Genomic DNA, 23,631 nt, shown 5'->3' on the forward strand with positions numbered 1-23,631 from the left:
TCTGTGCGAGTTGAGTTTGTGAGTTGAGCGAGCGCGAGTCGCCGTGAGCCGGCGTGCGGCGGGCCCGGCCTGCCCTGGCCGCCCGATCCAACGATACGCTTACCGTTGTTGCGTTGGAGGGTGGCGTGCGGTGTGTGCTTCGGTCGCCCTTCTGCCAACCTTGGGATAGTCATGTCGACTGTCCGTGGACTGTCAGGTGCTATGTGGAAATGTGCTAGAGCTGAGGCCTCTTGCACCAAACTACCTAGCTAGGTAAAATCGAAAAACCGGTTTCAGAATAAGCTAATCTAACGGTGGTAAATTTGTTTGCAATAGCCCAATACATGATCCTACATGTGCTTGCAAAATTTTGCATGCAAATTGTTACATTTGAGACTTGGACTGGGTATACGATGCAAAATAATCCAAGCATTGGTGCAAGAGGATTTTGGTGCAAGAGGCCTCAGATGAGTGGAGTGTCAAGTGTATATTTCAGTCTCGTGATGTGACTGTGCGGGTGTGATCGTGAGTGTGGTCCGTGATCTCTGAGGTCTGCCGTATGCCGGGACCGGAGCTACCCGTTCCGGCACGTGCCACCCGGCCGCCCACTCACTGCCCGGCCCGCGCACAGCGGCGCTCCACCGTCCGCTGGGGGTAGCTCTGGCCCGGCCAGGAGCCGACCACTGACAAAACAGCGTGAGGAGGTGATGTCTGTGTGTTCTATGGAGAACTGGGTGGATAAGAGCCAACTGGGATCAAATCAAACCCACCGCTCAAAACGAACAGACTGCATCACCACGCTGGTATATTAACACACATCGTTTGTCATGACACACATGCGGTCCCAGTCGTCTAACGGACCAGAGATTCCACGCGAGTGACGGTCACACAGTGTAAGGAGACCGCCGACCGGCCGACCGGCGGTCAGTCATCACGGTAGTCACACGGCACGGAGCCGCAGGCACGGCACGGCACGATATCAGAGGTGCGCCGCGCCGCTCACCACGTGTCACTGCATATAAAACATCTGGTACTCACGGCACGGCACGGCACACGTGATGTGCCGGGAGGAGACTGGTCACTGAGGACCGTGGGTCAAATCGGCAACAGCATTCCACGCTAGTACGTCCTCTGGTGTGAAAGGTGCAACTACGCTGAATATTTCAGTACAAACCAGAGCATGCTCAGTTGACCTGACTTGAGCCGGTAGTGGTGCTCACACAAGGCATGTTGTTGTAATATTTTGCGAAAAAATAGCACCTCAGCATAATACCATAATTGATCGCAGTCCATGCGATGTGCTTGAACAATGTCGCCAACTTGAAACATCGATGTCTGAATACTGTCGGTTGAACACTCGATGAACACTTCAACCTCTAAGTGAAATGTGCCTTACGTCATGAAACTGGTGCTTGATAACTAAGCAGCTCTATGAATGGACACTCCATGAACTAAATAGGATGTTTAAACTAAGCAAAACACTGAACAGAACAAACATATGTCGGCTTCCATTGCCAGTTAATACCGCCTTGCCGCATGGAGTGATTAGCAGCCACATGTTAGTAACAACTCGGCTCCTCTCTCCCTCCCCGGTACCGTTCATTTCTAAAACCTCGAGGGTAACACATCCGCAACCCAAATCCCATACACATATCAGTCATAAGTCCTCCGCTATAACATAATAACTTAACAAGTGAAGCTCAAATACTCCGCGAAATGTGCGACCATCACCCTGCCGAACCAAGCCACCACCCCAACCTAACCCTCCCTCCCCACGGGCGCCTGGCGGCCTCCAGAGCTCCCCAGACCGACACGGGGCCTGCCCCGGCGGTAGCCGTCCACTCCCCGGAGAGACCAGGCTGCGATGTACAAAAATTAACGCAGTCCTACTCTCTCATGAAGTGAGATAACTCTATGGCTCAGTGATGTGTAAGTAACCATCGATACTCGATCCCATCTGAGGCTGCGGTCCCACAACGGGAGGACCCATCACGACAGGCAGTGTCGGCGGCCTTCCCACCACCGTCTGCCAGTGTCACACACGCGACACACGGTATCGTCCCGTCCATACTTCACGGCACCGTCCACACGACGGTCCCATCTCCGATCGCTGAGGCAGAGTCGGACAGGCGCCCGGCCGCCCGGCCTGAATGTATCACAGAAGGACGAGCTGCAGCGAGCTCACATGAAGTCCTGGCCGCCGACCGGCGGGCCCAGTTCAGATGTAGTCGTGTCCGGCGCCCCCGGCCACCGGCGGCGCGGCGGCCAGCGGTGCGCGCGGCGGCGGCGCCGGAGGCCGGCGCAGTACCGGCAGCGGGTGCGCCTCCGTGTTGAACACGTAGTCGTTGAGGTTCAGAGTGCTCTGATCGTCGGAGAAGAGCAGGTACAGGTACTTGAGCGTCTCGCCGAGGAAGAACGACTCCATGGAGTCGCGCGGGTTGAGATTGTCCGGGTTACGCACGTCCCCGATACTCGTGTAGCCGCCCGTCGGCACACGAGCGTACTTCTCAAACGCCTGCGGGACAGGGGGACGGTCAGAGGCTGGGACTGGGTCACTGGACATCGGCAGGGAGATTGGAGAAGGAGAGTGTCTCTCGGTCTCGGCAATCAACAGTCATAACTTAGCGGGAGAAAGTGCTTCTCAATGAAATGTGCAACGGAGGCAATAACGAGAGAACGAAAAACAAAGAATGCTTTTAAAGGAACTTCCTCAGCATCCAGTATGGTAGGGTTGAGGGATCGGGAATAGCTCACAAGCTCACCTGGAAAATGTTCCACCCCCAGTCCTGGTAGATGTATCATCTCACCTGGAAAATATTCCACCCCCAGTCCTGGTAGATGTATCATCTCACCTGGAAAATGTTCCAGCCCCAGTCCTGGTAGGTGCGGTTGCCGGTCAGGTGGTACAGGTACCACAGCGACTCCACCGTCTCCGGCCGCAGCAGGCTGTGCGCGTCCAGCGGCTTCACGTAGAAGTCGGTCGTAGAGTCCGGCTGTGGTATAACGGGACGAGGTCAGCGAGGGAGAGGAGCTGAACAGAGAGAGGTCAGCACGAGACCGGCTGAGCAGACAGGGTGGGGAGAGAGGATGGAGGTCAGCGCTAGGAACAGGGAGGTCGGGTGGGACAAGGTTGGAATAAAAGGTAAAGATTCAGCCGAGACCTCGACATAGGAAAAAAACAAACAGTACGGGAGAAGTATAAAGACAGGGAGCAGTCTAAAGACAAGGGTTACAGCCACCGTGGAGCTGAGTCGGTAATGGCTGAAGTGGGCTCCAAGGATCAATGTCTTATCGTTTCGGTACCTCAGCACCTGACACGGGGTTATCCGCGGTCGGGCCAACGGGTTCGAGACACTTCAGAGCTCCGACAACAGCCGTGTCGTTGGGTGGAAGCTATTTACCCTAAAGGTGAATCAAAGATAAAGATAAAGGTCCTTCAAACAATCGCCATCGAAAACTGCGTCAACTACACACTGAATATTGTGTAGGTAATGAACAATCTCAGCTGGTGTTATATGAGTGTTTGGAGCACGTCCACCGTGAAGTGACCTCAGTCCACACTCAGAACTTCCGCGCCGAGAACAAAACTCCGGTGAAGTAAGCGCAAGTAAATAAACAGTGCGCGACACGAGGGGGTATCGGAAAGTTCTGATCATCGCCATGAGCTAGATATGAAAGAAAGTTAATTTTTTACGTGATGTTCATTAGGTACTTCTCCACAAGTCACCACACAAGACTACGATTTTTTCCATCGTTTCTTGAGCTGCCTCAGGCCGCCATAGTAGAACCCTTCCCACTTCCCGGTAAATCACTGCTCCACCTCATTAATGACGTCATTTCTGTCATTAAATCACCGGTCGTACTGTGGATTATTTGCCTCCTGTAACAATCCAGAGTCACTTAATACCCGGTCAGATGAATTTGTTAGACGCAGTAGGATTTAATGCCCACATCATGCTATTTCTTCAATCTCAGCTCAGGTCGAATGAGCGCGGGGCGTGTCGGCGGGGAGAAAGACATCCTATCGGCCTTTTGGCAGCGATTCCGCTGGGAGACATCTCGCAACCCCTTCAAAAGTGTGCTTAGTACGTGCTAATTATTATCCGACCCTCATCAATTCAGTCGGTAATGACTACCTCAGGCCAGACCCAGAACACTGACTACATTGACCTTCCATATGGGTTTCTGTATCGTCACCTTTAGAAGGGCAGATGTGCTGTGCTTCAACTTCTTGATTATTTCTTTTGCCTCTGCATCAAATACGTACACGCAACATTCGTCAAGGTCACCAAACGATCGAAGATACCTTCAATTTTCTAAAAAGGTGCCCCAAGCCGGCGAGGGTTAAACAAAGTCAACACATGAGCTCCTAGGGAGGTTGACACCTTTATCGTGCGTAACAGGCACTGCTAACATTAAGACCATTCTGATGCATGATCATTTGGAAGGTCACACGACGATCTGCAAGGATGAGGTCCTCCACTTCCTTCACAATCACCACCTTGTCAGTCTTTGGTAGTCACCCGGTTCTTGACTCCCCTGCAAGAGCCATGCAATTTGAAAAAAATATTTTGCATTTTACGGTAAGTGCATAAGATTTTTTTTCGCCATAAGCTACTTTCACTTTCCTAATGCATTTTCTCAGTGTAATACCCTTTTAATGCATTAGTTGGATGACGGTTCGGTCCTCAATGGGCCGAACTCATTGCGCATCTTTTTTATTTCGAAGTCTTTCCGACATAAGATAAAACTGCTTTTCAGGATTTTTTTTTTCTGCATGAGCATTGTTCTTAAGGACCAAATACAACACCAACAAAAAATGATTGAAATTTAATATAACTTCTGTGTGATGATCAGAACTTTTCGGTACCCCCTCGTACAAGGTCACGCTACACCTTTCTAGCATCTGCAAAACCGTACAGTATCCAGCTCCACCATCCGGCACTGGAATAGGGCGCGCTAGTCTCTGGTGCCACCCTGACCCACGATCCCAGCGGCAGCGCCCATCCCGGCCACGTTCATGTTGAAGTAGGTTATCTCTGGCGCCACCCCGGTCCCTGATCCCCGAGCTCAGCCCCCACCGCGACTCACGTTCATGTTGAAGTAGGTGATCTCTGGCGCCAGTCCGGTCCCTGACCCACGATCCCAGCCCCACCGCGACTCACGTTCATGTTGAAGTAGGTGATCTCTGGCGCCACCCCGGTCCCTAATCCCCGATCCCAGCCCCACCGCGACTCACGTTCATGTTGAAGTAGGTGATCTCTGGCGCCAGTCCGGTGGCCTGACGGCTGTAGGTGAGGTAGCACGTGTACATCAGCTCCTCGGCCAGCTTCATGTAGGACGGCGGCAGGCCCAGTCGCACGCTCAGCGCCAGCGTGCCCGGCAGAAAACAGGCCAGGTGGTCCTGGTGGATGTCCGTGAAGTTAGCGTCAGCAACAGCAACGAATACAGCGTCGGATTCAGAATCGCTTAAAGAACTCATTTTAGGGCAATTGGGGGACGGGGAGCAAGAATATGACCTTTATTTGGCCTTACTTATTTGGCCTCTTACCCCTTACCCCTTAATCGGCCCTTAAAGGAAGGGGCGCGTCAAAAGTGCCTCAAGGGTTCGTCTGATCGCCAAAATAAGGGTCGCAATCGATTCCCCGGGTCAATATCTAGCCGCAGCCTCGGGTTCCAGATGTGTGCAACTTACCCCTTACCCCTTAATCGGCCCTTAAAGGAAGGGGCGCGTCAAAAGTGCCTCAAGGGTTCGTCTGATCGCCAAAATAAGGGTCGCAATCGATTCCCCGGGTCAATATCTAGCCGCAGCCTCGGGTTCCAGATGTGTGCAACTTATCCCTTACCCCTTAATCGGCCCTTAAAGGAAGGGGCGCGTCAAAAGTGCCTCAAGGGTTCGACTGATCGCCAAAATAAGGGTCGCAATCGATTCCCCGGGTCAATATCTAGCCGCAGCCTCGGGTTCCAGATGTGTGCAACTTACCCCTTACCCCTTAATCGGCCCTTAAAGGAAGGGGCGCGTCAAAAGTGCCTCAAGGGTTCGTCTGATCGCCAAAATAAGGGTCGCAATCGATTCCTCGGGTCAATATCTAGCCGCAGTCTCGGGTTCCAGATGTGTGCAACTTACCCCTTACCCCTTAATCGGCCCTTAAAGGAAGGGGCGCGTCAAAAGTGCCTCAAGGGTTCGTCTGATCGCCAAAATAAGGGTCGCAATCGATTCCCCGGGTCAATATCTAGCCGCAGCCTCGGGTTCCAGATGTGTGCAACTTACCCCTTACCCCTTAATCGGCCCTTAAAGGAAGGGGCGCGTCAAAAGTGCCTCAAGGGTTCGTCTGATCGCCAAAATAAGGGTCGCAATCGATTCCCCGGGTCAATATCTAGCCGCAGCCTCGGGTTCCAGATGTGTGCAACTTACCCCTTACCCCTTAATCGGCCCTTAAAGGAAGGGGCGCGTCAAAAGTGCCTCAAGGGTTCGTCTGATCTCCAAAATAACGGTCGCAATCGATTCCCCGGGTCAATATCTAGCCGCAGCCTCGGGTTCCAGATGTGTCCAACTTACCCCTTACCCCTTAATCGGCCCTTAAAGGAAGGGGCGCGTCAAAAGTGCCTCAAGGGTTCGTCTGATCGCCAAAATAAGGGTCGCAATCGATTCCCCGGGTCAATATCTAGCCGCAGCCTCGGGTTCCAGATGTGTGCAACTTACCCCTTACCCCTTAATCGGCCCTTAAAGGAAGGGGCGCGTCAAAAGTGCCTCAAGGGTTCGTCTGATCTCCAAAATAACGGTCGCAATCGATTCCCCGGGTCAATATCTAGCCGCAGCCTCGGGTTCCAGATGTGTCCAACTTACCCCTTACCCCTTAATCGGCCCTTAAAGGAAGGGGCGCGTCAAAAGTGCCTCAAGGGTTCGTCTGATCGCCAAAATAAGGGTCGCAATCGATTCCCCGGGTCAATATCTAGCCGCAGCCTCGGGTTCCAGATGTGTGCAACTTACCCCTTACCCCTTAATCGGCCCTTAAAGGAAGGGGCGCGTCAAAAGTGTCTCAAGGGTTCGTCTGATCGCCAAAATAAGGGTCGCAATCGATTCCTCGGGTCAATATCTAAACGCAGCCTCGGGTTCCAGATGTGTGCAACTTACCCCTTACCCCTTAATCGGCCCTTAAAGGAAGGGGCGCGTCAAAAGTGCCTCAAGGGTTCGTCTGATCGCCAAAATAAGGGTCGCAATCGATTCCCCGGGTCAATATCTAGCCGCAGCCTCGGGTTCCAGATGTGTGCAACTTACCCCTTACCCCTTAATCGGCCCTTAAAGGAAGGGGCGCGTCAAAAGTGTCTCAAGGGTTCGTCTGATCGCCAAAATAAGGGTCGCAATCGATTCCTCGGGTCAATATCTAGCCGCAGCCTCGGGTTCCAGATGTGTGCAACTTACCCCTTACCCCTTAATCGGCCCTTAAAGGAAGGGGCGCGTCAAAAGTGCCTCAAGGGTTCGTCTGATCGCCAAAATAAGGGTCGCAATCGATTCCCCGGGTCAATATCTAGCCGCAGCCTCGGGTTCGAGATGTGTGCAACTTACCCCTTACCCCTTAATCGGCCCTTAAAGGAAGGGGCGCGTTAAAAGTGCCTCAAGGGTTCGTCTGATCGCCAAAATAAGGGTCGCAATCGATTCCCCGGGTCAATATCTAGCCGCAGCCTCGGGTTCCAGATGTGTGCAACTTACCCCTTACCCCTTAATCGGCCCTTAACCCTCGCCCATGTAGGGGGCGGTTGGTGCAACCCCCCCCCCCCCTGAGGTTTTCGGAAATAGTGCAAAAACGGCGGCGCGCAGCGCCGCCAAATTTTGGGTACCTTATGGGGCAAACCTTGCGCATCTTTTGATAAAAAAATTTGACCGGGTCATGTCAGGTCACGGAGTTATGACGTCACAAAGGGAACAGCCTCCGGCCGGATTTTCACAAACTGAGTGCCAACGCCCGAGGTTTCCTGCCGGTGGTACGGACATCGGTTGATGGATCGTGATGAAACTTCCCATGCATGTTGGGGCAAGTAGGTATTGGCTATCATATGGTATAAGAAACTTGACCGGGTCAGGTCAGGTCACGGAGCTATGACGTCACAAGAGGAACAGCGTCCGGTACTATTTTTGAAAAGCGCCCGAACCACTATTTTGCTAATTCTTGTCACCTCAATGGTAATATGCAGCAATATTAGCTTCTATAGGGAGCAAATGGACCTTCCAAATCCAAAAATACAATCAGATTTCAAAAATTTAAATTTTGATTTTTCGAATTTCTGCCGCCGACTGTGACCTTGCCGACTTCCGGCGCTCCCAACGCGCCATTTTTAGAGCTAGGGAAACGAAATACATACCAAACGATAGAGAATTGATCAAGGAACACGATAGTGAAGGTTTCAAGTCGATATCTCCAACCGTTTTGCCGCAATCGCCGCGGAAAGTTGAAAAAAGTCTATTTTTCCGAAAATTTGACCTTTGACCGGTCAAAAGTAGGTCAAATGTTGACCTAGGACCAAAAACTATACCACCAATCGCGAGATCTCGGCGAGAGCAATCCGTTGGTCTTTTCCGCTAAGCTCTACGACGCTCCGTTTTCAAACGCCAAGGGGGGGGGGTCGCACCAACCCCCCCCCCCCTGCATGGGCGAAGGTGGCAGATCGCCGTTTACGGGCGAGGGTTAAAGGAAGGGGCGCGTCAAAAGTGCCTCAAGGGTTCGTCTGATCGCCAAAATAAGGGTCGCAATCGATTCCCCGGGTCAATATCTAGCCGCAGCCTCGGGTTCCAGATGTGTGCAACTTACCCCTTACCCCTTAATCGGCCCTTAAAGGAAGGGGCGCGTCAAAAGTGCCTCAAGGGTTCGTCTGATCGCCAAAATAAGGGTCGCAATCGATTCCCCGGGTCAATATCTAGCCGCAGCCTCGGGTTCCAGATGTGTGCAACTTACCCCTTACCCCTTAATCGGCCCTTAAAGGAAGGGGCGCGTTAAAAGTGCCTCAAGGGTTCGTCTGATCGCCAAAATAAGGGTCGCAATCGATTCCCCGGGTCAATATCTAGCCGCAGCCTCGGGTTCCAGATGTGTGCAACTTACCCCTTACCCCTTAATCGGCCCTTAAAGGAAGGGGCGCGTCAAAAGTGCCTCAAGGGTTCGTCTGATCGCCAAAATAAGGGTCGCAATCGATTCCCCGGGTCAATATCTAGCCGCAGCCTCGGGTTCCAGATGTGTGCAACTTACCCCTTACCCCTTAATCGGCCCTTAAAGGAAGGGGCGCGTCAAAAGTGCCTCAAGGGTTCGTCTGATCGCCAAAATAAGGGTCGCAATCGATTCCCCGGGTCAATATCTAGCCGCAGCCTCGGGTTCCAGATGTGTGCAACTTACCCCTTACCCCTTAATCGGCCCTTAAAGGAAGGGGCGCGTCAAAAGTGCCTCAAGGTTTCGTCTGATCGCCAAAATAAGGGTCGCAATCGATTCCCCGGGTCAATATCTAGCCGCAGCCTCGGGTTCCAGATGTGTGCAACTTACCCCTTACCCCTTAATCGGCCCTTAAAGGAAGGGAAGCGTCAAAAGTGCCTCAAGGGTTCGTCTGATCGCCAAAATAAGGGTCGCAATCGATTCCTCGGGTCAATATCTAGCCGCAGTCTCGGGTTCCAGATGTGTGCAACTTACCCCTTACCCCTTAATCGGCCCTTAAAGGAAGGGGCGCGTCAAAAGTGCCTCAAGGGTTCGTCTGATCGCCAAAATAAGGGTCGCAATCGATTCCCCGGGTCAATATCTAGCCGCAGCCTCGGGTTCCAGATGTGTGCAACTTACCCCTTACCCCTTAATCGGCCCTTAAAGGAAGGGGCGCGTCAAAAGTGCCTCAAGGGTTCGTCTGATCGCCAAAATAAGGGTCGCAATCGATTCCCCGGGTCAATATCTAGCCGCAGCCTCGGGTTCCAGATGTGTGCAACTTACCCCTTACCCCTTAATCGGCCCTTAAAGGAAGGGGCGCGTCAAAAGTGCCTCAAGGGTTCGTCTGATCGCCAAAATAAGGGTCGCAATCGATTCCCCGGGTCAATATCTAGCCGCAGCCTCGGGTTCCAGATGTGTGCAACTTACCCCTTACCCCTTAATCGGCCCTTAAAGGAAGGGGCGCGTCAAAAGTGCCTCAAGGGTTCGTCTGATCGCCAAAATAAGGGTCGCAATCGATTCCCCGGGTCAATATCTAGCCGCAGCCTCGGGTTCCAGATGTGTGCAACTTACCCCTTACCCCTTAATCGGCCCTTAAAGGAAGGGGCGCGTTAAAAGTGCCTCAAGGTTTCGTCTGATCGCCAAAATAAGGGTCGCAATCGATTCCCCGGGTCAATATCTAGCCGCAGCCTCGGGTTCCAGATGTGTGCAACTTACCCCTTACCCCTTAATCGGCCCTTAAAGGAAGGGGCGCGTTAAAAGTGCCTCAAGGGTTCGTCTGATCGCCAAAATAAGGGTCGCAATCGATTCCCCGGGTCAATATCTAGCCGCAGCCTTGGGTTCCAGATGTGTGCAACTTACCCCTTACCCCTTAATCGGCCCTTAAAGGAAGGGGCGCGTCAAAAGTGCCTCAAGGGTTCGTCTGAGCGCCAAAATAAGGGTCGCATTCGATTCCCCGGGTCAATATCTAGCCGCAGTCTCGGGTTCCAGATGTGTGCAACTTACCCCTTACCCCTTAATCGGCCCTTAAAGGAAGGGGCGCGTCAAAAGTGCCTCAAGGGTTCGTCTGATCGCCAAAATAAGGGTCGCAATCGATTCCCCGGGTCAATATCTAGCCGCAGCCTCGGGTTCCAGATGTGTGCAACTTACCCCTTACCCCTTAATCGGCCCTTAAAGGAAGGGGCGCGTCAAAAGTGCCTCAAGGGTTCGTCTGATCGCCAAAATAAGGGTCGCAATCGATTCCCCGGGTCAATATCTAGCCGCAGCCTCGGGTTCCAGATGTGTGCAACTTACCCCTTACCCCTTAATCGGCCCTTAAAGGAAGGGGCGCGTCAAAAGTGTCTCAAGGGTTCGTCTGATCGCCAAAATAAGGGTCGCAATCGATTCCTCGGGTCAATATCTAAACGCAGCCTCGGGTTCCAGATGTGTGCAACTTACCCCTTACCCCTTAATCGGCCCTTAAAGGAAGGGGCGCGTCAAAAGTGCCTCAAGGGTTCGTCTGATCGCCAAAATAAGGGTCGCAATCGATTCCCCGGGTCAATATCTAGCCGCAGCCTCGGGTTCCAGATGTGTGCAACTTACCCCTTACCCCTTAATCGGCCCTTAAAGGAAGGGGCGCGTCAAAAGTGTCTCAAGGGTTCGTCTGATCGCCAAAATAAGGGTCGCAATCGATTCCTCGGGTCAATATCTAGCCGCAGCCTCGGGTTCCAGATGTGTGCAACTTACCCCTTACCCCTTAATCGGCCCTTAAAGGAAGGGGCGCGTCAAAAGTGCCTCAATTCGATTGCGACCCTTATTTTGGCGATCAGACGAACCCTTGAGGCACTTTTGACGCGCCCCTTCCTTTAAGGGCCGATTAAGGGGTAAGGGGTAAGTTGCACACATCTGGAACCCGAGGCTGCGGCTAGATATTGACCCGGGGAATCGATTGCGACCCTTATTTTGGCGATCAGACGAACCCTTGAGGCACTTTTGACGCGCCCCTTCCTTTAAGGGCCGATTAAGGGGTAAGGGGTAAGAGCTAGGGCCAAATAAAGGTCATATTCTTGCTCCCCGTCCCCCAATTGCCCTAAAATGAGTTCTTTAAGCGATTCTGAATCCGACGCTGTATTCGTTGCTGTTGCTGACGCTAACTTCATGGACATTCCTGGTGGCGGGTATAAAACACAGTCACGCACTCGTGCTAAATTGTTTCGGCTCACCGAAACAGTCATGTGCTTGTTCGAAAAAAAGAACCTGAATATGGTGAAGCTACAAAGCGAGCGGTTGAAGAACATTTCAAACTGTTCGACTGCATACGAAAGTCAGTAAAACACTTCGAAATGCATGAATTCTACGCCATTTGAAACGATGTCAATTACCAGCGATTATTTATAGACTACATTGTTTTGCATTTTAGTAGAACATTGAATTTGTAACGTTTCAGATACCGAACCGCCCACCATTCAAACGCACCATTTTCGGTTTAATGTTCTTGCCGCCGCTCATCAGCTCTGCCAGGAAGGTCAGATCGCCCGGCTTGCTCTTCTTGACTAGGAGGTGCTGAATGCCCTGCACCGAGGCGTTAAAATCATTCCGGAGACTGCGGAAAGTGGAACGGCGTCAGTCACACAACGTCAGATAAATATGGAGTTATTGAACTGACAGAGGTTTGCCAGTGTTTGTTTCAATGAGCTTCACCATCACAAAGCAATAATCAACAAGCCGTCGTGAAAGCATTGGCTCTCAGAATAAATAAAATACCTGAGATGCACACTGCACAGGGTCCTTGCTACACTCGCTTTATCCAGCTCAGCACTATTCCTCTTTTCAGTCATCCCTCTCTCGCTCCCCATCAGTAAAAGGTAGGGATCCCGACTCACTGAGCCAGCGGCAGTCCCAGCTGGGCGTACTGTTTGATCAGGTACTCGTAGTAGCTGTCTCCCCTCCCCCCCCCCCCCTACTCACTGGGCCAGCGGCAGTCTCAGCTGGGCGTACTGTTTGATCAGGTACTCGTAGTAGCTGTCTCCCCTCCCCTCCCCCACTCACTGGGCCAGCGGCAGTCCCAGCTGGGCGTACTGTTTGATCAGGTACTCGTAGTAGCTGTCCCCCCTCCCCTCCCCCTCCCCTACTCACTGGGCCAGCGGCAGTCCCAGCTGGGCGTACTGTTTGATCAGGTACTCGTAGTAGCTGTCTCCCCTCCCTCCCCCTACTCACTGGGCCAGCGGCAGTCCCAGCTGGGCGTACTGTTTGATCAGGTACTCGTAGTAGCTGTCTCCCCTCCCTCCCCCTACTCACTGGGCCAGCGGCAGTCCCAGCTGGGCGTACTGTTTGATCAGGTACTCGTAGTAGCTGTCCCCCTCTCCCCCCCTCCCACTCACTGGGCCAGCGGCAGTCCCAGCTGGGCGTACTGTTTGATCAGGTACTCGTAGTAGCTGTCCCCCTCCCCCTCCCCGTCCCCCACTCACTGGGCCAGCGGCAGTCCCAGCTGGGCGTACTGTTTGATCAGGTACTCGTAGTAGCTGTCGCCGCTCCCCTCCCCACTCACTGGGCCAGCGGCAGTCCCAGCTGGGCGTACTGTTTGATCAGGTACTCGTAGTAGCTGTCCCCCTCCCCTCCCCTCCCCACTCACTGAGCCAGCGGCAGTCCCAGCTGGGCGTACTGTTTGATCAGGTACTCGTAGTAGCTGTCTCCCCCTCCCCTCCCCTCCCCCACTCACTGGGCCAGCGGCAGTCCCAGCTGGGCGTACTGTTTGATCAGGTACTCGTAGTAGCTGTCTCCCCTCCCCCCCCCCCTACTCACTGGGCCAGCGGCAGTCCCAGCTGGGCGTACTGTTTGATCAGGTACTCGTAGTAGCTGTCTCCCTCCCCTCCCCCACTCACTGGGCCAGCGGCAGTCCCAGCTGGGCGTACTGTTTGATCAGGTACTCGTAGTAGCTGTCTCCCTTCCCCTTCCCCTCCCCCACTCACTGGGCCAGCGGCAGACCGAGCTGGGCGTACTGTTTGATCAGGTACTCGTAGTAGCTGTCCCCTCCCCCCCTCCCCTCCCCCACTCACTGGGCCAGCGGCAGTCCCAGCTGGGCGTACTGTTTGATCAGGTACTCGTAGTAGCTGTCTCCCTCCCCCCCCCCCCACTCACTAGGCCAGCGGCAGTCCCAGCTGGGCGTACTGTTTGATCAGGTACTCGTAGTAGCTGTCCCCCCTCCTCCTCCCCCACTCACTGGGCCAGCGGCAGTCCCAGCTGGGCGTACTGTTTGATCAGGTACTCGTAGTAGCTGTCCCCCTCCCCCTCCCCCTCCCCCACTCACTGAGCCAGCGGCAGTCCCAGCTGGGCGTACTGTTTGATCAGGTACTCGTAGTAGCTGTCTCCCTCCCCTCCCCCACTCACTGAGCCAGCGGCAGTCCGAGCTGGGCGTACTGTTTGATCAGGTACTCGTAGTAGCTGTCCCCTCCCCCTCACTCCCCTCCCCCACTCACTGGGCCAGCGGCAGTCCGAGCTGGGCGTACTGTTTGATCAGGTACTCGTAGTAGCTGTCCCCCTTCCCCTCCCCTCCCCACTCACTGGGCCAGCGGCAGTCCCAGCTGGGCGTACTGTTTGATCAGGTACTCGTAGTAGCTGTCCCCCTCCCCCCCTCCCCACTCACTGGGCCAGCGGCAGTCCCAGCTGGGCGTACTGTTTGATCAGGTACTCGTAGTAGCTGTCCCCTCCCCCTCACTCCCCACCCCACTCACTGGGCCAGCGGCAGTCCGAGCTGGGCGTACTGTTTGATCAGGTACTCGTAGTAGCTGTCCCCCTCCCCCTCCCCCTCCCCCACTCACTGAGCCAGCGGCAGTCCCAGCTGGGCGTACTGTTTGATCAGGTACTCGTAGTAGCTGTCCCCCTCCCCCTCCCCCTCCCCCACTCACTGAGCCAGCGGCAGTCCGAGCTGGGCGTACTGTTTGATCAGGTACTCGTAGTAGCTGTCCCCTCCCCCCCTCCCCTCCCCCACTCACTGGGCCAGCGGCAGTCCGAGCTGGGCGTACTGTTTGATCAGGTACTCGTAGTAGCTGTCCCCTCCCCCTCACTCCCCTCCCCACTCACTGGGCCAGCGGCAGTCCCAGCTGGGCGTACTGTTTGATCAGGTACTCGTAGTAGCTGTCCCCCCTCCTCCTCCCCCACTCACTGGGCCAGCGGCAGTCCCAGCTGGGCGTACTGTTTGATCAGGTACTCGTAGTAGCTGTCCCCCTCCCCCTCCCCCTCCCCCACTCACTGAGCCAGCGGCAGTCCCAGCTGGGCGTACTGTTTGATCAGGTACTCGTAGTAGCTGTCTCCCTCCCCTCCCCCACTCACTGAGCCAGCGGCAGTCCGAGCTGGGCGTACTGTTTGATCAGGTACTCGTAGTAGCTGTCCCCTCCCCCTCACTCCCCTCCCCCACTCACTGGGCCAGCGGCAGTCCGAGCTGGGCGTACTGTTTGATCAGGTACTCGTAGTAGCTGTCCCCCTTCCCCTCCCCTCCCCACTCACTGGGCCAGCGGCAGTCCCAGCTGGGCGTACTGTTTGATCAGGTACTCGTAGTAGCTGTCCCCCTCCCCCCCTCCCCACTCACTGGGCCAGCGGCAGTCCCAGCTGGGCGTACTGTTTGATCAGGTACTCGTAGTAGCTGTCCCCTCCCCCTCACTCCCCACCCCACTCACTGGGCCAGCGGCAGTCCGAGCTGGGCGTACTGTTTGATCAGGTACTCGTAGTAGCTGTCCCCCTCCCCCTCCCCCTCCCCCACTCACTGAGCCAGCGGCAGTCCCAGCTGGGCGTACTGTTTGATCAGGTACTCGTAGTAGCTGTCCCCCTCCCCCTCCCCCTCCCCCACTCACTGAGCCAGCGGCAGTCCCAGCTGGGCGTACTGTTTGATCAGGTACTCGTAGTAGCTGTCCCCTCCCCCCCTCCCCTCCCCCACTCACTGGGCCAGCGGCAGTCCGAGCTGGGCGTACTGTTTGATCAGGTACTCGTAGTAGCTGTCCCCCTCCCCCCCTCCCCACTCACTGGGCCAGCGGCAGTCCCAGCTGGGCGTACTGTTTGATCAGGTACTCGTAGTAGCTGTCCCTCCCCCCCCCACCCTACTCACTGGGCCAGCGGCAGTCCGAGCTGGGCGTACTGTTTGATCAGGTACTCGTAGTAGCTGTCTCCCCTCCCCCTCCCCTACTCACTGAGCCAGCGGCAGTCCCAGCTGGGCGTACTGTTTGATCAGGTACTCGTAGTAGCTGTCTCCCCTCCCCCCCCCCCACTCACTGGGCCAGCGGCAGTCCGAGCTGGGCGTACTGTTTGATCAGGTACTCGTAGTAGCTGTCCCCTCCCCCTCACTCCCCTCCCCACTCACTGGGCCAGCGGCAGTCCCAGCTGGGCGTACTGTTTGATCAGGTACTCGTAGTAGCTGTCTCCCCTCCCCTCCCCACTCACTGGGCCAGCGGCAGTCCCAGCTGGGCGTACTGTTTGATCAGGTACTCGTAGTAGCTGTCCCCCTTCCCCTCCCCTCCCCACTCACTGGGCCAGCGGCAGTCCGAGCTGGGCGTACTGTTTGATCAGGTACTCGTAGTAGCTGTCCCCCTCCCCCTCCCCCTCCCCCACTCACTGAGCCAGCGGCAGTCCCAGCTGGGCGTACTGTTTGATCAGGTACTCGTAGTAGCTGTCTCCCTCCCCTCCCCCACTCACTGAGCCAGCGGCAGTCCCAGCTGGGCGTACTGTTTGATCAGGTACTCGTAGTAGCTGTCCCCCTCCCCCTCCCCCTCCCCCACTCACTGAGCCAGCGGCAGTCCGAGCTGGGCGTACTGTTTGATCAGGTACTCGTAGTAGCTGTCCCCCCTCCCCCTCCCCCACTCACTGGGCCAGCGGCAGTCCCAGCTGGGCGTACTGTTTGATCAGGTACTCGTAGTAGCTGTCCCCTTCCCCTCCCCCACTCACTGGGCCAGCGGCAGTCCCAGCTGGGCGTACTGTTTGATCAGGTACTCGTAGTAGCTGTCTCCCCTCCCCCTCCCCACTCACTGGGCCAGCGGCAGTCCCAGCTGGGCGTACTGTTTGATCAGGTACTCGTAGTAGCTGTCTCCCCTCCCCTCCCCCCCACACTCACTGGGCCAGCGGCAGTCCCAGCTGGGCGTACTGTTTGATCAGGTACTCGTAGTAGCTGTCCCCCCTCCTCCTCCCCCACTCACTGGGCCAGCGGCAGTCCCAGCTGGGCGTACTGTTTGATCAGGTACTCGTAGTAGCTGTCCCCCTTCCCCTCCCCCTCCCCACTCACTGGGCCAGCGGCAGTCCGAGCTGGGCGTACTGTTTGATCAGGTACTCGTAGTAGCTGTCCCCCCTCCCCCCCACTCACTGAGCCAGCGGCAGTCCCAGCTGGGCGTACTGTTTGATCAGGTACTCGTAGTAGCTGTCCCCCCTCCCCTCCCCTACTCACTAAGCCAGCGGCAGTCCCAGCTGGGCGTACTGTTTGATCAGGTACTCGTAGTAGCTGTCCCCCCTCCTCCTCCCCCACTCACTGAGCCAGCGGCAGTCCCAGCTGGGCGTACTGTTTGATCAGGTACTCGTAGTAGCTGTCCCCCGCTCCTCTCCCCTACTCACTGAGCCAGCGGCAGTCCCAGCTGGGCGTACTGTTTGATCAGGTACTCGTAGTAGCTGTCCCCCCTCCCCCTCCCCCACTCACTGAGCCAGCGGCAGTCCCAGCTGGGCGTACTGTTTGATCAGGTACTCGTAGTACCTGTCTCCCTCCCCTCCCCCCCACACTCACTGGGCCAGCGGCAGTCCCAGCTGGGCGTACTGTTTGATCAGGTACTCGTGGTAGCTGTCCCCCCTCCCCCCCCCCCCCCACTCACTGGGCCAGCGGCAGTCCCAGCTGGGCGTACTGTTTGATCAGGTACTCGTAGTAGCTGTCTCCCCTCCCCCTCCCCCCCCCCACTCACTGGGCCAGCGGCAGTCCCAGCTGGGCGTACTGTTTGATCAGGTACTCGTAGTAGCTGTCTCCCCTCCCCTCCCCTCCCCTACTCACTAAGCCAGCGGCAGTCCCAGCTGGGCGTACTGTTTGATCAGGTACTCGTAGTAGCTGTCCCCCCCCCTACTCACTGGGCCAGCGGCAGTCCCAGCTGGGCGTACTGTTTGATCAGGTACTCGTGGTAGCTGTCCCCCCTCCCCCCCCCCCACTCACTGGGCCAGCGGCAGTCCCAGCTGGGCGTACTGTTTGATCAGGTACTCGTAGTAGCTGTCCCCCCTCCCCTCCCCTCCCCACTCACTGGGCCAGCGGCAGTCCCAGCTGGGCGTACTGTTTGATCAGGTACTCGTAGTAGCTGTCCCCCTCCCCCCTCCCCCACTCACTGAGCCAGCGGCAGTCCCAGCTGGGCGTACTGTTTGATCAGGTACTCGTAGTAGCTGTCTCCCCTCCCCTCCCCCACTCACTGGGCCAGCAGCAGTCCCAGCTGGGCGTACTGTTTGATCAGGTACTCGTAGTAGCTGTCCCGCTCCCCTCCCCCACTCACTGGGCCAGCGGCAGTCCGAGCTGGGCGTACTGTTTGATCAGGTACTCGTAGTAGCTGTCCCCGCGCGCGCCCATCGTCACCACCGAGTACTGCCGAAACTGGCCGTCCTTGGTGCTAATGTAGATGGGCACCAGGCCCTCCTTCTTGGGGAGGCCGCTGATGTGGTTTGACACCGCCATCGCCCGGTCCTGCCGTGGAGACCGCAGAGGTTAAATCAGATAGCCGGGGACGGGGAAGGGCGAACAGGTGGGGAAGGGTATAAACCAAACTGGCCGCCATCAGTGCACACCTAAATATCATCGGTGAGCTCACACGCATTTTAATGTTCACTCAGTCATCAGTGCCCAGTTCGTTGTCAAAACACATCCTGCGCTCATAAGATTTGCACCCAACCGGTCATAAGATCCCATTCGGTCCCTCCGATGTCCCTCTATTCACCAACCCTTACCCTCTGACCACCTGCCCTCTCACTGAACAGCGCGTCTCACTGAGCCCGCGTCCACTCACCGAGTACCGCCGGTCGCCGGAGACGTGGCTGAGCTGATTGAACTCGAGCTGCAGCGTGGCCACCTCGGCAGTCGAGCTGTCCGGGTTCCAGGCCGGGCCGCGCGCCTTCAGCGTGTGCAGGTTGACATCCGAGTAGGGGATGCCGGAGGGAGTGTTGAAGGCGGGCAGCAGACGGTCACCCAGGTCCACCTGCCAGAGCCGGACGGCGGCGCCACGTCAGAGGCAGCCAGGGTCAGAAAATAGACAACACCGAGGCAGAAAACTAGACAGCGATGTACATGGCTAATGACGTGAATTTATTTCTTTGTTATATCGTCTGTTCCTCTCTAAAATCATGACCAAGGTCAAAGACTAACTTTTCTTGAGCATGAGCCCAAACTCTGCGAGACAAAGGTCAAATGACGGTCACATGAGCGCATTCAAACATATTGCTATCAGTACTGGTTTGTAACATCTCTGTATGACACTAGTCATCAGCAGAGAGTAGCGTCCTCCTCTTGTCGCACTCACGGCCTTCTTGAGGAACACGTCGTCCTGCGAGAGGTGGTGCGCGCTCAGCAGACCGCCCAGCACGCGGATGGTCGTCTCGAACACGTTGACGTAGTCGCTGACGTCCAGACTCAGGTGGTCGGCCACCCAATCGCGCGCCTCGGCAAACTCTGGAACAGAGCAGTAGAGTGCGCGTCATGTGGGGGAACGCGGGGCAGTGTTCGTCCGTAACAAAACGTAAGCGATATCAAAAAGAGCTGAAAATTCAAATGACTTAATGACTTCGCATAGACGTGATTTAATCTATGGTGTTCATACAATGATCGAAATTGCTCTGAGTCACAAGGCAGCATCCAACCATCCTCAGCATTATCATATAAATTACTAGCATCTCTTTCCATCACATCAAACCTGCACCGGTATATAAACCGAGCCATGATCAGGAAGGAGCCTCCGGTAAGAAAAACCCACACCCACACCCTCTCTCCGGTGGAATCCAGGTGCCACCCCTCTCCCTCCTCAGCTGCGGCGCCGCCAGCCACCCACCTTTCTTCAGGTCCATGATGTACATGGTGTCCAGGCTGTCGATGAGTGTCAGGCCCAGGCCGAACCAGTCGTGGGCCGTCTGGGAGATGGGCTTCAGGTGGTCATGGCCCCAGGCGTAGTTGGTGTACGCCGTCCAGGCGTGCTGGAACGCCGACACCACAGCGCGCTGACGAGCGTTGGTGGGACCTGGTCGGGCAGGCCAGATTAGTGGTCAGACAGACAGACACGTAGACACGGTCACATTATAGTCGGACAGGCAAACGGATGTGGTTGGATTGTGGTCAGATACAAAGACGTGGTCAGATTCTGCTCACACATTGACATAGTCAATGTGTGACATTATTGACATTGTGTCAGACGCACAGACGTCGTCAGATTCTGGCCAGGCTTTTACTGAGACAGATACATGAGCGCGCACGCCGTTATACGCGAGCACAAATGCCAGTGGTATCACTTATACGTGACTATTAAAATGCAGGAGATGGTGTGAATCGCTATAAAGGTGGGTTAGGCTTGTTCTTCATGCCTAGCTCAGGCTACTTAGATGCGAAAAAGTCGAAACTTTCAACTCAGCCTGACCCTTCAAACTCCCCATCAACCGACTACCCCACGGTCCGCGTAATTCCAGCCACCGTACCTGGGAACTGGACGGGTGCGCGTTTGGCTCGCGGCGGGATCAGGGGCTCCGGCTGCGCGGGCCCCGAGTCCGGGTCCGGACCCGGGTCCTGCTCTGGCTCCGGGTCGCGGTCCGGGTCCGGCGGGTTGCGGACACCGCTAGGGTCGTCGTCGCCCAGGTCCTCGCCGATTCTGCGGGTAACAGCCGGCCGGGTCGGAGTGGTCAGAGCGGGGACAGACAGGGCAACGGGAGGCTCAGATGTCTTCAACGAGGGACGGTTGTCCTGACAGCGGTTTGTGACTCTAACTGATGGCATCCGATGATCGTGCGATAAAAGCGACTATCGTGAACTGCATATCCACCCAATTTAAGGTACAAAATATAAGGCCCAACATATGCATCGACATTAGCCCCATGATTTATACCTGGCCAAACAAATCAATCAAGCATTACTAAGTCGAAACAGGGATCGCTGTAGAGTGAATTGGTCCTGGTTAAAGTCGCCGCACGCACCACAGTCTCTCCACTATGCATTGTCACAGCGATCTAACTCCGGTCTGAAGTCAAAGCACGGTCAGCCCCCTCCGTAGTCGGCGATGCTTACTTGTCGACGTGGTGCAGGTGGACCAGTTTGTTGACGCGCTGCACCTTGTTACCGGCGCCGTCCAGCGTCTCTTCCAGACGGTGTTCGATGTTGGCCCCGCCGTGGTGCTGGCCAGGCGCCGCCGGCCGGCCGATCACCCGCCGAACCTCCTGCACGGAGAGATAGAGGGGAGGTTAGAACTGTCCGACCGACAGCCCCGGGGCCGCCAGCCGGCCGATCACCCGCCGAACCGACTGTAGGGCAAGGGGAGGTCGGAACTATCCGACAGCACGGTCCATGGAGGGAGGTCAGCACTGTTCAGTGACCACGTCCACATAGACGGCAGTCACGTAAAGCTAGCCTATCTCATAATGGGCACACCGGCTCCCCAAACTCAGCAGACCAAGTCTTGGCCGCAGAACCCGCTCTATCGGCGTCCCGGTGACCGACGACAGTGGCAGGTCGGCCACCCCTGGCTTACTCACAACACCACCGTGGCGAGGCCCGGTCCCACTGCGCAGGTTGACCACCCCTGATCTACTCACCACACCACCGTGGCGAGGCCCGGTCCCACTGCGCAGGTTGACCACCCCTGATTTACTCACCACACCGCCGTGGCGGGGCCCGGCCGCCGCGGGCAGGTCAGCCACCCCTGGCTTACTCAGCACTCACCACTCCACCCTGACGGGGCCCGGCCGCCGCGGGCGCCTCGGCCGGCGCCGCCTCCAGACGCTGCCCAGCTGAGCTCTCCGATGTCGAGGACTGGAGGGAGTTCTGCAAACAGGACACCCACAGTGGACACCACGATCACAACACTCCACTGAGGCAGCGCTAGATGACCACACCAGAAACGAGACAAACAAAAAGCAAAACAGAAAGCGAACAAGCCAAGCAGGAGTAGAGTCAAAGAGCAAGGCCCCAGCACAGGTCGTCAGACTACAGGATACAACAGCCTCAAAACGGCCATTATGCAACAGGATGTCTCATGTCTATCTTATTGGCACTCCCACCAGCATAAAAAAATGATGTACACTTAACACTATATGACAAACTTTGCCCAAACAAATGTAAAGACTGTGTCAAAGCAAACAATTAAGAGCACAGAAACTAGAACAAAAGTACCTGAGCATACCTACTTAACAGAAACCATGCCCCCGCAGCAGACAGTCACGACACCGCAACACCCACGAGACCCGCTCGACTTACACTTGAATGATCGTTGAAGATGAGGAATACAATAAAAAATATTGTGATGCCTAAAACTATGGTTATAATGTTTCGTTGAAGTCTTGATAACCGATTCCATCTCTGAAATTAAAGAAAATCGGTCACTTTTCCCGAACCAAAGCTCAATTCCTGAATATCATATGAATAGTTGTTTGACGAAAGCTGCATCAAATTGGAATAGCAGTCATATCATGCTTCATAAAGATAGCATATTTCTTAGTTTCAAATTCTTAGTCAGGCACACTGCATTTGAGCATATTGTTCAAATTGACCAGTCCAACACATCTATGACTTTTCTGCAAGTAACAAAATAGGTGCACATTTGTAGTCATAGTAGGTAGTAGGTACTATCTCAATAAATCTCATCTACCTACATCCTGCAGTGCCCATCCTGACATTATTATCTTTCTCCCCTGCACTCAGAGGGATACTGGCTTGTGAGTAAATGCTTACCCTCCATAGAGATCGACCAGTGGAGCCAGCCTTGGCTGCTCCCAGTAGAGGCAGCTCTGAAACTTGCATGGCAAAATCTGCCATCTGAAAAGAATCAGCATGATTAGGTACAGTTACTTGAATTTTAGCAGGAAGAGAGAGAAAGAGAGAAAGAAAGAGAGAGAGAGGGAGAAAGAGAGGAGAGAAAAAGAATAAGGGAAAGAGAGAGAGAGAGAGAGAGAGAGAGAGAGAGAGAGAGAGAGAGAGAGAGAGAGAGAGAGAGAGAGAGAGAGAGAGAGAGAGAGAGAGAGGAGAGGAGAGGGAGAGGAGAGGGACTGAGAGGAGAGGGAGAGGAGAGGAGAGGAGAGAAGAGGAGAGGGAGGGAGGGAGGGGGAGGGAGGGGAGAGAGAGAGAGAGAGAGAGAGAGAGAGAGAGAGAGAGAGAGAGAGAGAGAGAGGAGAGAGGAGAGGGAGGGAGAGGAGAGGGAGCATGGCACCTGGAGCTTCCATGGGGCCATCTGAGGTTGTTGTGAGGGCCCTCAGACTTCAGAGGCCAGTGTGAGCCTTGGAACATACATTGGGTCCTAAAAGCTGTTGTGAGTACCCTCAGAGGCTGTCGAGGGGCCCCTAGAAACCAGCATGGTCTCTGGAGCCTGTGTTGAGCCCTCAGCTGTCACTGTCAGGGCCCTCAGATGTTGTCCTGGGGGCTCCAGAGGCCAAAGTGAATACCCTCAGAGGTCATTGTGAGGGCCCTCAGAACATTGTAGGCCCTTGGAGGCCAATGTGACTTCTGAAGTATTTGTGGGCCCTCAGAGGCTGTCATTGGGGCCATCAGAGGATGTTGTGGGGCACCAAACATGGCTCAGGTGCTAAAAGCGGTGTGCGCCCTTATAGTCCAGCATTTGGTGCTTCTTACTGTACCTACTTCGATTTCCTACAATCTCACATAGGCTTTTCCATTCCAAATTAATCATTTTCAGGAGGAACCTGTAACCTAAAATGGCGGATGGATTTTCCAGCTTTGGAATCTGTGAATTTTACTGAATTAGGATGCTGGGCTGCGCTTTTTAACAAAATATGTTGGGACGTGATAAGTGCTTTTCAC

The 23,631-nt window shown here is 55.3% G+C and overlaps 1 protein-coding gene across 2 annotated transcripts; it reads right to left on the minus strand.

Moving 5' to 3' along the window:
* Positions 1-766: 766 nt before the first annotated feature.
* Positions 767-22,632, minus strand: LOC122392155 (endoplasmic reticulum mannosyl-oligosaccharide 1,2-alpha-mannosidase-like). Of its 2 annotated transcripts, XM_043386732.1 has the most exons (13): positions 22,549-22,632; positions 22,075-22,176; positions 21,541-21,642; positions 20,890-21,038; positions 20,307-20,476; positions 19,670-19,855; positions 19,145-19,293; positions 18,635-18,823; positions 18,128-18,315; positions 12,108-12,234; positions 5,219-5,383; positions 2,832-2,972; positions 767-2,494 (listed from the first exon to the last, which is right to left on the minus strand). In XM_043386732.1, the coding sequence occupies exons 1-13, from the start codon at positions 22,630-22,632 to the stop codon at positions 2,198-2,200; spliced, it is 2,049 nt and encodes a 682-aa protein (XP_043242667.1). In that variant the 3' UTR covers positions 767-2,197. The 2 variants fall into 2 exon arrangements, with proteins under 2 accessions (XP_043242667.1, XP_043242668.1); XM_043386733.1 differs by lacking the exon at positions 21,541-21,642 and having other exon boundaries at positions 22,549-22,630.
* Between the last annotated feature and the right edge of the window lie 999 nt (positions 22,633-23,631).

Source organism: Amphibalanus amphitrite, unplaced genomic scaffold, assembly GCF_019059575.1.
Source record: "Amphibalanus amphitrite isolate SeventyFive unplaced genomic scaffold, NRLGWU_Aamphi_draft 000471F_arrow, whole genome shotgun sequence".
NCBI classification, from domain to species: Eukaryota; Metazoa; Arthropoda; class Thecostraca; order Balanomorpha; family Balanidae; genus Amphibalanus; species Amphibalanus amphitrite.

Coding starts and splice junctions, on each gene's coding strand:
- LOC122392155 (XM_043386732.1), bottom strand. CDS start 22,632: ATGGCAGATTTTGCCATGCAAGTTTCAGAGCTGCCTCTACTGGGAGCA. Junction 19,294..19,669: donor CATCATGGACCTGAAGAAAG/GTGGGTGGCTGG, acceptor GCTCTGTTCCAG/AGTTTGCCGAGGCGCGCGAT. Junction 5,384..12,107: donor AGAACATTAAACCGAAAATG/GTGCGTTTGAAT, acceptor GACATCCACCAG/GACCACCTGGCCTGTTTTCT.